Source organism: Lissotriton helveticus, chromosome 1_1 (genome assembly GCF_964261635.1).
Source record: "Lissotriton helveticus chromosome 1_1, aLisHel1.1, whole genome shotgun sequence".
Classification (NCBI taxonomy): domain Eukaryota; kingdom Metazoa; phylum Chordata; class Amphibia; order Caudata; family Salamandridae; genus Lissotriton; species Lissotriton helveticus.
The window spans coordinates 559205783-559220757 of record NC_136057.1 but is presented as its reverse complement, the minus strand read 5'-3'; the positions used below and the strand labels follow the sequence as shown (position 1 = coordinate 559220757).

Here is a 14975-nt window from a genome sequence, read left to right as displayed (position 1 = left end):
GGACTCATGTCTGAGTATACCCTTCCACGCTTATGGTGGACAAAATGATTCAGAAAAGGGGGTGGTGATGAACAGAGTGTCTGAATTAAGCAGACCACTCTTACCCAGTCCAAAGATCAGGGCTTGATCCATCACCGTTATTTAGCTCACTGCCCCATCCCAGCTCAGAACCTGGCTATATGCAAATTAGTCTGTCCCTGGCCCAGTGCATCATGGGAACAGGGCAGACCAAACTACCAAGCCAATTCTTCACCAGAAAGGAGACAAGCTTCCGGGGACCGGTTTCTGCCATTTCAGGCGTCGTCGGCCCGGCTTGCTTGAATCCTGATGGAGCAGTGAGCAAGGGACTCATGTCTGAGTATACCCTTCCACGCTTATGGTGGACAAAATGATTCAGAAAAGGGGGTGGTGATGAACAGAACATGAACATGCAAATTAGTCTGTCCCTGGCCCAGTGCATCATGGGAACAGGGCAGATGTGAGTCCCTTGCTCATTGCACCATCAGGATTCAAGCAAGCCGGGCCGACGACGGCTGAAATGCCAGAAACCGGTCCCCGGAAGCTTGTTTCCTTCCCAGTATAAGAATTGGCTTGGTAGTTTGGTTTGCCCTGTTCCCATCATGCACTGGGACAGGAACAGACTAATTTGCATGTAGCCAGGTTCTGAGCTGGGATGGTGCAGTGAGCTAAAAAACGGTGATAGATCAAGCCCTGATCTTTGGACTGGGTAAGAGTGGTCTGCTTAATTCAGACACTCTGTTCATCACCACCCCCTTTTCTGAATCATTTTGTCCACCATAAGCGTGGAAGGGTATACTCAGATGTGAGTCCCTTGCTCATTGCACCATCAGGATTCAAGCAAGCCGGGCCGACGACGGCTGAAATGCCAGAAACCGGTCCCCGGAAGCTTGTTTCCTTCCCAGTATAAGAATTGGCTTGGTAGTTTGGTTTGCCCTGTTCCCATCATGCACTGGGACAGGAACAGACTAATTTGCATGTAGCCAGGTTCTGAGCTGGGATGGTGCAGTGAGCTAAAAAACGGTGATGGATCAAGCCCTGATCTTTGGACTGGGTAAGAGTGGTCTGCTTAATTCAGACACTCTGTTCATCACCACCCCCTTTTCTGAATCATTTTGTTCACCATAAGCGTGGAAGGGTATACTCAGATGTGAGTCCCTTGCTCATTGCACCATCAGGATTCAAGCAAGCCGGGCCGACGACGGCTGAAATGCCAGAAACCGGTCCCCGGAAGCTTGTTTCCTTCCCAGTATAAGAATTGGCTTGGTAGTTTGGTTTGCCCTGTTCCCATCATGCACTGGGACAGGAACAGACTAATTTGCATGTAGCCAGGTTCTGAGCTGGGATGGTGCAGTGAGCTAAAAAACGGTGATGGATCAAGCCCTGATCTTTGGACTGGGTAAGAGTGGTCTGCTTAATTCAGACACTCTGTTCATCACCACCCCCTTTTCTGAATCATTTTGTCCACCATAAGCGTGGAAGGGTATACTCAGATGTGAGTCCCTTGCTCATTGCACCATCAGGATTCAAGCAAGCCGGGCCGACGACGGCTGAAATGCCAGAAACCGGTCCCCGGAAGCTTGTTTCCTTCCCAGTATAAGAATTGGCTTGGTAGTTTGGTTTGCCCTGTTCCCATCATGCACTGGGACAGGAACAGACTAATTTGCATGTAGCCAGGTTCTGAGCTGGGATGGTGCAGTGAGCTAAAAAACGGTGATGGATCAAGCCCTGATCTTTGGACTGGGTAAGAGTGGTCTGCTTAATTCAGACACTCTGTTCATCACCACCCCCTTTTCTGAATCATTTTGTCCACCATAAGCGTGGAAGGGTATACTCAGATGTGAGTCCCTTGCTCATTGCACCATCAGGATTCAAGCAAGCCGGGCCGACGACGGCTGAAATGCCAGAAACCGGTCCCCGGAAGCTTGTTTCCTTCCCAGTATAAGAATTGGCTTGGTAGTTTGGTTTGCCCTGTTCCCATCATGCACTGGGACAGGAACAGACTAATTTGCATGTAGCCAGGTTCTGAGCTGGGATGGTGCAGTGAGCTAAAAAACGGTGATGGATCAAGCCCTGATCTTTGGACTGGGTAAGAGTTGTCTGCTTAATTCAGACACTCTGTTCATCACCACCCCCTTTTCTGAATCATACATACACTTATGGCATGAAAACGTTACATGTCATTTGAGGATTGGAGCACATGTTGTGCCAACCACTAGGCTTACAAAGAAAACATGGCTTCAGATAGCCTGACTCCTACGGCATTTAAACCTGGAGGTGAACATGTCAAAATAACCCTTTTTAAGTGAAAAGAGTCTGACTTTTGAATATTAAATAAGTCACTCCTAAGTAGGCCATGTAGCTGACAAGGCAGGGTGTATATATAATTTAAGAAATTGGCCATAGAACAATTTAGTGTTGGCATGTGCCCACTGTGACTAACCCTAAAGCTATTATCACTATGAATTGCTGTACCAGTCCTCTTAGAAAAACTAACATTCAGAATAAAATCCTAGCGCTGTTGCATTTGGTTTGGGACAAGCTACTGGAATGCTTCAAACACTGGTTTTAGTTTGCATTACAAAACAAATTCAGTTGTGAAGTTGGATTGCTAATAAATATTTAGGGAGAAAAAGCTTTTAAAAACCTAAGACTTTCATCGCCTGAACCTCCGGTAGGCTGATCAACATTAGCCTGTCAGTGCTCCCCTTAATGCTGTGTGAACATTACTCTTACAGCAGAATAATATTTAGTTTTTTTTTTGCTAAGTTTTATATATCGCGAACTTGACCCGGTATCGGGTAGCAGAGAGCATTACAAATCACCAGTTGCGTTACATGAGGACACATTCTTTTTTGTTAGGCATGGGGAGATTAAGTGATTTGCCCAGAATCACAGGATGTTCAGCATCTTTGCCGAGACTCAAACCCGGTTCATCAATTCGAGGTCGACCCCTCTAGCCGTTAGGCCAACTCCTCTCCCCCAATGGCTTAGCTTTTGGCAGGAAGGCATGGGTGTGAGGTATGTGACATAACAGCTCAGGAAGGGCTACTGGGGAGGGTTCAGCAACGTAATGAATTTGAACGGAACTCGTGTGATGAACGCCCATCAATAGTTAAGTGTAAAGGGAGACCAAGGGGAGAGAAGCCTTTTGTACCCTAGGCTCTCAGTAGCGAGTATGGCACCAGCCCAGTAGGAGGGGAATCTTGTCCCAGAACCTGTTTGTTATAGCTGAAGAGAAGGGGGCTACTCATTTCCTTAAACACACCCCTGCCTAACACACAAGCCACCTCCAAGGGCATAAAGGGTGTGCCTTCTTGGGTTTTATTTAGAATAGTGCACAGTCGGATTGTTTTCAAGAAGGCAAATAAGATGTGCTGTAATAGTGGGAAGATATGCCAGTTTTAATTTTTTCCTTATTGGATAGGGAGTGTAGAGGAGTCGCCCCCACCGAAGGCTAGTGAATATTAAAAAGCATCTCTTTACTCATCAGAACACATTTGGAAGGGAGAAAGAACAGAAGAGGACAGGGTCTGCTGTCTATGATTATCTCGAGACCTGAACAGCTGAACCTGCTCCCGCTTGTACCCTGGACCAAAAAGTGGACTCCAAGGACCAGTTGGATGACCTGTTGTGCAGCTACCAGGATACAACGAGTTGCAAACGGTCTTTTCCTGAGGTGCCAACATGACTAGTATCAACTGGACCTGGACTGGACCCTGCTTTTGACCTCTCCTGAAGTGAGTATTGGCCTTTAAGTGCTGCCTAGGATGCCCTGGGAGCCTTACAAGTGATCAGGAGGAGTGTCAGGACCTTGGCCTTCCTGGATAGCTCCTCTCATACAGTAACTGGTGCCGTTACCTGTGGCATATATACACCAGTTGGAGCTTCTCCAGAGCTTAATGGACTGAAAATATAAAATGCGTGGTTTCCCCACATATATTATACTATATCGGGTATGACCTCGACAAAATATTGTTTTCTCTTAAACATTCTTTACTGTCAAACAGCAGCAAGCAATGAAGCAAATTCCTCTCTTGTTCTGCGTAATGACAGCAAAGTCTGGCAAGATTAGTCTACATCCCGACAACAGGAACTCCCTGCGGCCAGTTTGTCCTGCATCCTATAAATCCTGCACTCGTAGGGCTATTGATGCTTTCCATTGAGAATTTCAAGAGCGGCGCAGTCGAAGCGGCAGCACTGAAGAGAACTTTGCAGAGGATTTAATTTAAGAATAAGTGGCCCGAGAGTTAAAGGGATAAAACAATTTAGTAGAGACTTGTTCTTTAAATATTTCAGTAGCATTGTGCATAAAGTACTTGTGTATGAGATATGTTCTCGACAAGATACTGAAGAAACAGACAATTGAAAAAGTAGTGTGTGTTTTTTTTCCGGATAAAACTGGGAGTACTTAATTCACCTCCTCAAAGAGGAACATTTGGGACGAGCAAAAGAAAAATGTTAATATATTCTAAAACTACTTTCCCGGCTTAGAGAGCTTCAGTGCAGAGATATTTGCCTCATGTATTGAGACCTTTAAGAGCCTGCTGAAGACAAAGTTCTCGGATATCCAAGGGCCAGAATCTAGGCATCAGAAGGTTTGGGTGCACCAGAACCAGTAATTCATTACAGCCATCACAGAGGCAGCCTCAGCGTTTGGGGAAATGCAGCCAACAATTTCCTTAAATCAGGTATGGGAACTAACCATTTTCTACTTACCAGTAAGAACCACAAGCGATCTTGAGTAACGCCAGGTGTTATCCTGTAGTTTGCTAAGTTCTCGCCAAAACCAGAGACCTGCTTAAAACACTTTCTCACGAGTAGGCTAGAAAGGTAGTTCCAAGTAGAGAAGGGGAAGGCCAGGAATGTATACGCTTCTCCAGTAAGGATCTTGATACCTGCACTAAGAAAAAACTTAAAAGTTCCTCCACTTTTCTGCCCAACAGGGAGATGTACAACGTATCTTCTTTTTTATTTAATTTAACTTTTTGTTTAGTTTATTATTTGGCACAGACTCCTTTCCTTTGGGTTCACACCATCAGAATAGTGTTTCTAATCTTGCGTGATGAGGTGGATTCGGGAGGGAGATGGTTAGTGCTGCATTTGAAATTGACAATGCATTATCCTTTTCCCAACTTGAGTTGGCAATGAGCTGCTCCAGAAATTCTGAAAAATTTGTACTACAAAAATAATTCGACTTCCAAGACCTCTGAAGCTTCAGGGAAACATTGCTGCAAAGGTGTCCAATTTAGAAGGGAATTTGTCAGATACAGCGTCAGGCTAGCACAGCTACAGGATTTTGAGCTTGGTAAAAAAGCTAAGGTAGAAATCTTGATTGGGGAAAGGTGTGAAAAGTTTCCACCCAAAGTTACGATTTCAGCAGCTGTGAAATTTAAGTTTCTCTTGATTTGAGCTTTTCCCACCAAAACCAATGGCTACAGCCAGACCTCGTCCAACGGCTATCCAATTTTTAAAAGGACTTCAGTGGATTAAGCCTGCAACCCTGCGCCACTGGAAGATTTTGACTTCCATTTTAGAGACTAAATCCGAAGATAAACTCTTTGACTAGGACGACCCACACCACATGGTGTACCCAACACATACTCTATCGCATCAGCCTGAAACAGCGCTTAGGTCCCACTCACCCATGAATAGTGACTTCTGACTCTTGCTTTACTTTTCTTGGCACTTTTGGCCTCAAAGCTTTAGAAATTCTGGTTCCCCTTATTTGACTTTTGTAGTTTTGGTGTCATTCTGCGCATTCATTTTTTCTCTATTTAGAAATTAGTTGTGGGGAATTTATAGCGCTGTGTTTTGACTTAATTGCTTCGTTAGAGCTAAACACTTTACACGTTATCTTGCTCTGAGTCATAGCTACCAGGGTTTAGCCCAGGATTAAATTACTAAAACGGTGTTTTACCCCGACATGGTCTGTGGTCTTATTTCTTAGATGGACAAATGTCTACCCCAATTATTAACCTAATTTCTTACATTAATCATGAAACAATTAAATGAACTTCATAAGAAGTCACTTAAAAAGTTGAACACAGTGTGCAATGCTGCGTCAGACACTTTGAAAATGTTAACTGGGCATCTTTGAGCTGGTGTTTGCTCTATTCAGGCATTAAAAAAGTGATCATGTTCAAAGACGGTTTTAACATTGCAGATTGGAGAATGAGTAGATGGCTTTTGTCTGCAGAAGAAAAACACCCAACAGGTTTGATTGTAATTCAAACAAGATGGAAATAATGATTCCTTCTTTGCTACGAGAATGCTTGGTTTTACAATATATACCTATTCATATTTATAACACAGCTGTTCTAAAAACTCCAGTTATTGCACAGACATTGTTCTTAAAACAGTTATATAAAGATGGCACTCCGAGCCTAGAAAAATGCCACGCATATTGCATCTCTTCAAGACCTGAAGTCTTGAATCTATAAATTACTCTCAGTAAGGAACATATCTAATAAAGGCGTGTGTGGTTGTCTCATTTGGGAAGAGTTATTCCACAGACCCCCTTGTGTGAGCACTGGGTAAACGCAAACACCACTAGCTAAATCGGAAATTGACAATGATTTGTTAAAATAGCTGGGAAGCTTTGAAAAACAAAAAGTGCCACTTCTTTGGTGTGCATGTTTAGGCTCATTCTATGGTGACTACAGTGTTGCATATGCTTTAAACAAGTTTAACTGGGGGAGGTAGAAAGAAAGAAGTCAATTGCTGTCAAACAAAATGTTTAACAGCAGGTGAATACATTTTTTACGGTTTTTAACAGTTATTCAACGAAGTGCAGCATTATTTGTGACACCAAGGGTACACTTAGCTTGGCAACATATTGAAATATTCATATTAGCATACGTTCAAATATCAGTACATCAACCCCAATAAACAATCAGCAATAGTGCCATGGTTAGTAACATGAAACATGCATAGTATTGGAATAAGTATTACACGCACTCTCATTTACAGTGGGGAATTTTGCACTAAAATAGAAGCGATTCGGTATCCCAGATGTCTCTGGGACTTGATTTAGGGAAGATTCCCACTGCGTATATTTCTCGCTAGTCTCTCCTATCAACCATAGCTTGGAGCCAGTTCATCAATTTCGTCACCATTTTACACATCCAGACCTTTGATTGCCACACGTCGTTTGGTGAAGAGCAAGGCGATACTCACAAAGCGTCTAACTTTTCTAACTCAATATTGGTATTCAGGGTGAATTTAGTCACTGAGTAACATCTGAATACGAACTTTATGGTAAACATGTACAGTAATCTGCCTTAAGAATCACATGCATTTCCTAAAGCATCGTGACCTCTGTAGTGGTTGGTTACCAAGTTAAAATCGCTTAATATGTGTATTAACTTAAAGTTAATACACATATTCTGCAATGTTTAACTCTTCTTCACCATCTAACAAAGGACCTGTACTGTCCCAAATGGATACCCATTGGCTGCATAACTCTGGTCCCCGTGCCCTACATGTACCTGCACACTTTCTTTTGTACTGTGTTTATTACCATGTACAGTGTTTCTGGTAGAAAGATTAGATTTAATAAATTCAACTAATCCCTTACCTCCTCAGAAATTAAGATATATTCTTTGGGGGTGGGGGCACAGAAGTTATCCTTAAATGCACCACTAAGAAACTGTATTTAGACTAACATTATATTACACACATGATATTGCATGATAGATGCTCCAAAAAGCTCAACCCTGAATGGACACCACAATGTGTATTTTAACTATGTGAAAGCACTGTCAGAAAACCCATCAGAGTTCTAGTACGGCTGTGAGAGTGTGTTATTTTTAACCTGGAAACATTTCACAAGCAGAGAAGTAACAGAACCAAATATTTATTTAAGACGTTAACTTTGTAATAGTGAGTATTTACAACAAGCACTGGCAAAGCTAACAGGTCTGGCTTTTGTTAGAGGCATTTGGTAATAGTTGGGGGGGGGCATATGTGCACTACCCGTAGCTTCGTTTCTACAAAGAAAATCCCATAATGAAGCAATACCCTGTACTAGAATATGAAAGCTGGGAGTAGGATCAATTCCAATACAGACAGCATGAACAGCTTTAAGCTGTGCCCTCAAAGAAGAGTATTATGAAAAGGAGTCAGTCTAAGGAGGAGTATTATGCTTCATGTAATACATTTAAAAACAAACACAGAAAATACTGCATAGTAGGGTCAGATTTATAGTTTCATCTTTAGCAAGGCTGACGCACGTTTTTGCTTTGTGATCGAAAATGTTGCAGATCCAATATGTTATCATGACTGTAAAGTAAACTAAATGAATGTAAAAAGTGTGATTAGTGAATAGCGAACAATGTGTATTCTTAACAAGCTTAACATCCAAATAGCGAGTACTCTCTAAACAGAAAAATCCAAAACTCAGCTCTAAAATCCTATTTTGTAAATATGCTTTCTTGTTTATTGTGAACATTTCGGCTTACAGTCATAATATACAAACACGGACGTGCAGCAGACAAAAAGAATACACCTATTAGCAGCATGCAAATAAAAATTCAAAAATAACATTATGTTAAAATCACAATAAGAACGATAAAACCACACAAAAAAATTCATTGTATTCATAAAGCACTTTCATGAATGGGTTATATGGATAACATCAGCCTACCAGACAAGTGACACTAATCAACCCACTGCTTGTTCTTTTCTCAAGATAAGTCAGGCAGATCATAAATTAGAGGCAGCAGAGCAAACTATGTGAATGCGGTCTGTCCTATAGCACAATGACAAGGCACCATGATAAGAGTTTATTCCAAACGTATTAAACAGAGGGTGAAGCCTATTCAGTTTTTTTGGGCTAACAGCTTTTGTGCAAAAAGGCAAAAAAATGTAATAAAACCTTTACTCTGTAGTGCATGTGCAGTCTTAGTACAGGTGTGCCATCCATTTTAACAAGTTTGGAGTGTTCCCATCCTGAACATCACATATAATGTGCATTTCTGTGCCATGTGTAACAGATCTAAACATGCGTTTTGACTGATTGTATAACGCTCAAAACAGCTAGCAGTTAGAGAGTGTGTGCTGTTATTAGCAGCAATAAAGTTTGAGTACCAGTATGCCTCCTTAACAGCTGCAGTGCTCTAGCTGTTTTTACGACGGAGCTCCCACCAAAGATAGCCCAGGCCTAACCCGTTCAGTACTTTACTAACATGTTTCCCCTCAGTTCTGCCCCTTTGTACGCTCTATATAGCTAGTACTTCCATAGCAAACTGCAGGAACATGCTTGCCAAGTAAATATGCATCAAAGAGCACGCACATGACTCTAGTTTAAGAAACCTGCTACTGGACCATCACTAAAAACAAAGGAGAACACCAATGAGACTTGTAACATTCCACACAACGCCACCACCTTCATAGTTAACCCAACCAAGCAATCAAAAATAAAAATGGAAACCAATTATTCGAAGGGGGGAACACTATTCCTCTTTTTAGATCATTTCTTTAACAACTGGTGAGGTTTGCTTCAAAACAGCTAAAGCTACCCAGAGCCAGGCCCAACAATGTGTAAAATCATCACCAGCCTAGGACAGTAGTGAAATTCAATTAAGGCGAGTGGTAAATAACTTGACAGAGTGAATAGCAGCATGCAGCACTGCTAAAATTAATGGATACAAAAGCATCTGTAACGCCACAAAAATATTTTGGGACACGTTTGCCTTTCGGATTCAAACTGGATAACCTCTATAGCTGGAGGGAACAAGTGACAGACGCTTACAAGCGTATATTAAAATGTATCCATTCATTTGTAGACGAAAGGCAGTTTGACTTATGTCAACATTTTGGTTTTGCACCACCTTAACTACCATAGAAATAGTTTTGTTTCCACCTCAAACTATAGCAGACATTCTACTCAACGTTTTTGCATCGCCATAACAATAAATGTATTAGCTTTTTTTAAAGGCAACTGGCTCCTGATAAAGGCTGCGAATTGATTTTTAAACGCTGGCACAAAGTAGTAAACAGACATCCTTGAACAGGTCTGCATACCTTGCCCTGTTGATCTTTTCTACAGGTGAGACCTAACCCCAAAGCGACCAACAAGTAAAGCTAACATTTTGCGCCAACAGACCTAGCAATCAAACGAGAAGAAATAAACATGAGAACTGAAGTAAAGTGAGCAGAACAGATGACAGTGTTTGCGACTGAATGGCTCTTTGGACGCCTGGGCTCAACACTCCCACCTCCTTGCAGCATTCCCTGGGTTATGGTAGCAATTGCCTGTGCACCTTAATTACAAACAAGAGCGTTCGCGTCCCTCCTCTTACGCGCGCGTGCAGAAATGGCCAATATAAACGTCTGCTCGCCAGAAACAAAACCTTCAAGCCTATGCATCCATTCCTTGGCTAGGAAAGACGCTGATGCAGCACGAAGCGTGGCTAGCGAGAAACCTCTCTCAAACAACGAGTAACCCCCGGAAACACGAGGCATATGCCATTGCATCTGGAGGCTTTTCTGTAAAGTCCTGCAACATTGCGACCTGCTGGCAGCATGAAGCTTACACAATGCACTGCTGCCTTCAATCTCGTCTCGTGTCTGTATGGGAGTCTGAGAGCAGCTCAGTAGAAGAGTCCCCTCTTCCTGATGTCAACAAATGACCAGTTGGGGCGAAAACCTGAGCGGGGAGAGCGTATGTGCCGCTTATGTGATTGGGGCATCCTAAGCAGCTGCTATCAACGTATGAAAAGCACGCTCTCAGCTCGACGAAGGGCGAGGAGCCATCTACCGAGAAGACATTTCCAGGAGGGCAGTCCTGCTGAGAATTATGTACTCCCTACGGCACAGTTTTACAAACGGCATTCTCGCCAAGTGGAGGATATGCAGGCTCCGGGGCGTGGGACACCACCTCTTAAGACAGCAGCATAGCAGAGCACGAAAAGACACCTAGGTTAAAGTTTGATGCAGGTGCTATGTCTCCAGCCAAAAGACATGGGGGGGGGGGGGCAAAGCCAGAAACAGAGGGTATAGCGACATAACAGTCTTTATCGGATTAAACGTTGGAGTATTTCTCCCAGACATTTGAACGGTCTCTCTGTGGTAGGGAGGAGAAGGGATCAAGCTGCTGTTTAAGCCAGCATGACTGGAGGGTCCTACATTTAATTACCCACGACTAGAGTCTAAATGCCCCCAGCACCTCTAGTTGCCACCATTTGAGCATCAGCCTCCATAATTGTAGCATGTCTCACTCGCCCAGCTTTCATCACTAATGTAGCATCTGACCTCTAGGCCCTAATTATTGAAGCTTGGGCCAACAGCATGCTTACTGCAAAATTCATTTTTTTAGCATCTTCAATAATAACAAAAAGTGCTCCATAATCCTCAGCCCTTGCAGCATATACCCCAGCACCCCCTAATACTGGAACGTGTGCCCTAGCTTCCATACCTAATACAGTCGGCACACACGTTCTCCCAGCATTTCCAGCATAACCCGCTTTTGTAGCATGTGCCCTGCAACATCCCTAACAGCATATGAACCCCAGGACCGCTAGCTAAAGCAGTATGAAGCTCCCTTACTATTTATGTTTGCATTCCTAGTTTTTGCAGCCTGAGCCTCCCAGAGTTCCACTTTGCAGAGGCATGTCTCCCAGCATCTGAAAGAATAGCAGCTTGAGTCGCTAGCAGGGTTTACTTTTGCAGAAGGATCCTTGCAGCACCACTAACTAATGCAACACGCGCCTCACAAAATGTCAAATTACTACTTGTGCCCTCAACATCCCCAACTATTCCAGCACCTGTCCCCATCGCTCCCAACTATTGCAGCACCTACCCCTTGCAAGAACTAATGAATGATATGCCGTCAACTCTAACTATTGTAGCATGTTTCTTGGGCATCCATCTACCGTAACGTGTTCTCAAACATCCAGTATGAACTGCAGCATGTGGCTGGAGCACCTCAATTATAGCATGTGCCCAATATCTACAATTGGAGCTCGTGTCCTCTTGAAACCTGAACTATGACAGCATGTGCTCAAAGTGTCCACGCTTATCACGGCAACTGCTGCAGACTCCACAACTATTACAACAAAAACTTGCAGAATGACAAATAACTGCAACGCATGCCTGCATTATATTATGACACTGCAATCCTCAAAACGTTTGTAGCTGGTACTTTTAACATTGCAAACCATTATAGCATATATACACAACATCCCAAACTATTGCAGCACGCACCAAACACATTCCTTACTATTGCAGCACATTCTCCTCCCCGGCAACGCCAACTTCCAAGGGTGTACCCACGATACCCCATTGTTGCAGTATATACCGTAGATGCCTGCAGGTCATTCTTACCTGTGGCAGTGCGTGCTAAGAATCCGTACCTGTTGCAGCATGTACACCTTGTGTCACTAGACTCACCAACTGAAGCAGATTGTACCTTCAGCATCCCAACCTTTTTAAAGATCATGCACAACTATTCGTCATGCACATTCCAGCATTCCTCAACATTTTATATTGTGCCCCAATAGCTCCCTAATGGCGCTTGCGCTCTTGGCATTCCCAAACAGCAGCAAGTGCAACCAGATATCTCTTGTCACTGCAGCACCTGTCCCCAGCTTGACCAACTACTGCAGCGCCTACCCCTACCTAGTTTGCCAAACTACTAAAGTGGCTACCTCCAGCTTGCCTTTCCCTGAGTTCCCCTGTGACTACACTGCCTGCTCCAGCTCCCCCAACTACAGCACCACCTGCTCCCACATCCGTAACTTTTGGACCGCCTATTCCACATCACTATTGGGGCATCTGCCTCCAACAACCATACTGCAACTTCCTGCCAGCATCCGGTACTAATATAGCACGTTCCAATACACCAAAATACTGCAACCGGTAGCTCGTTACGACTGCACCCTCAGCATCTCCATTCCAATATTGAACCCCAACATCCTTTACCACTGTAGTATCCCCATCGACTTCAACATGTGCTTAGAGATACGCCAACTATCAAAGCATGCATTTCCATCATACCCATCAATTGCAGCAACTACATCAATATCCGGAACTTCTGCAACAAGTGCCTTCCATGATCACCAGATACTGCTGCAAAGTATTGCAGAATTCAAGAACATCTGAATCTATTGCAGCATGCGACCGCAGGACCAAGAACTATTGTAGCATAAGCTCACAGCACCACTAAACTACTGCAACATATATACTACTGTATCACTAACTTTTGCTGTTCGAGCATACAGCACTCCCAATCACAGAACATAACCTCTGCAACACCCCCTAACCACTGCAAAATGTGCCTGCAACAACCCAACTCCTGCAACTTGTCCTTCAGCATCCCCAGCTCTTGCGCGTGCTTCAGCATCATTGGCCATCTCATCCAGGAAAAAGTCCCCAGCACCCTCAACTATTCTAGCATGCCATGTCAGCATAATTAACTATTGCAGTATGGACTCAAGACTACTTAACTGCGGCAGCGCACACACTACAATCAGCAGCAACTGCAGATCTCCAGCATTCTGTGAAAATCTATTTGAAAAAGTACCAAAAGCATTCCTAACTATTTCAGCGTGTCCATAATCAACATTATGCTCGCTGATATAAGTATACATCTACCTTTATCTTCCTTAATCCAGGTGCGTGAGTCTTTTAGCTTTCCAAATTCAAACAGGTGCACGTTAAAGGCAAGCATCCATAATCCAGTATGCCCCCACCCTTTTAGTCCACATACCATCTGGGACCCTCGCTTGATTCCCTTTAATTATCCTAATCACAGCCTGTGAATCCACTTCTGGGGGTGGTGCCCGATGCTTCCAGTACATGGCGGGTGCAATACAGGAGTGTGCAAGATGTCAGCTCGATCTGTGCAGAACAGGTGCTCAGAGTGCGCAGCCGATGGGGCAGGGGGTGATTAGTGTACGTACAATGCAGAACAGGCGAGTGGACAATATGTACGGAAGGTGCTCCGTGCGCACCCACGGTGACCGCAGTGTGTGTTCAGCGTGTGCACATGGTGTGTAGTTTACAAGTGCCCTTTGCGTGTGTGCTGTGTGTGTACAGTGGCATCGGTGGGTGCTCTGCGGCGGTGCTCATTTCTCTGTGAGGGGTTTAGGGCACTGGTCGTTGTGTTCAGTGCGGGGTGTATGTGAGCGAGTGGGTTCGGCGAGCTCCCCCAAGCCCTGGTGCCGTACCTGAGCTCGCCCTGTGTCCGGTCACCACCGCTTCTCCGGTGACTGGGTGCAGCCAGGTGGTGCTCTTCGCCTCCTCGCTGGGGAAAGAAAGGAGACAGGTTACACCTGAGCCCCGAGCCCTGGCCCCGCTCACCCTCCGAGGGATCCACTCACTTGATGAAGAAGACCCGGCCGTGCTTGGTGACGCCGTAGCTCCAAGTCCGAGGCAAGGAGCAGACCCAGTCCAGGTTCAGATCCGCCGCCATGTCTACGAGCGCTGCTGGGGAACCGCGGCGGCTGGGGAGAGCCGAGCACGGCAGGCAGGCGGGCGCGCGCACGCGTAGAAGAGCGCGCCCGCGCGCTGTCCACAAACACCTTGGGAAGAACGCATGCACGCGCGCGGGACTTCCGGCTTCTCTTTTTCCAAAGGACCCGTACTGTGGCCCCGCCTTCTACAGATGGACAGCCAGCAGGCGCGGTGTCCGTCTTCTCTGTCCATGCTTCGCTCACTCCTTCTTCGGACAGGTGCGCGCACCAGTCTATCAGCGCTCAGTAGGTGTGAGACATATCTACAGGAGCAGCCCGCCGGGGCGGGCGTACGGCGTCCCAACAGTAGGACCGTGAATGAACCACAGGCAACCCTAGACTGGGCTCAAGTGTAACAGGGCGCGGTCAGGCTGTGGGTAGCCCGATCTCCAAGGAAGCAAGCACAAGAACTGCCTGTGGTTACAGACAATAAATATCTCGCCAGGACATCCCAGTCACAATCACGGGCAGTGTCCCACTGAGGCAGCGCTCAGCAGTCAT

The 14975-nt window shown here is 44.8% G+C and overlaps 1 protein-coding gene across 12 annotated transcripts in view; it reads right to left on the bottom strand.

Moving 5' to 3' along the window:
- The window catches only part of PLEKHA5 (pleckstrin homology domain containing A5), a 1381245-nt gene extending 1366647 nt beyond the window's left edge, over positions 1 to 14598 (bottom strand). For 6 of the 12 annotated variants that reach the window (XM_078674034.1, XM_078674039.1, XM_078674040.1 and 3 more), the window contains exons 1-2: positions 14343 to 14557; positions 14190 to 14266 (exon numbers count right to left, since the gene is read on the bottom strand). In XM_078674034.1, the coding sequence (XP_078530160.1) occupies positions 14190 to 14266; positions 14343 to 14434 (169 nt within the window). In that variant the 5' untranslated portion in view covers positions 14435 to 14557. Of the gene's footprint in view, positions 1 to 14189; positions 14267 to 14342 lie in introns of all 12 variants that reach the window. The other 6 variants (XM_078674042.1, XM_078674045.1, XM_078674036.1 and 3 more) reach the window with 4 other exon arrangements.
- Between the last annotated feature and the right edge of the window lie 377 nt (positions 14599 to 14975).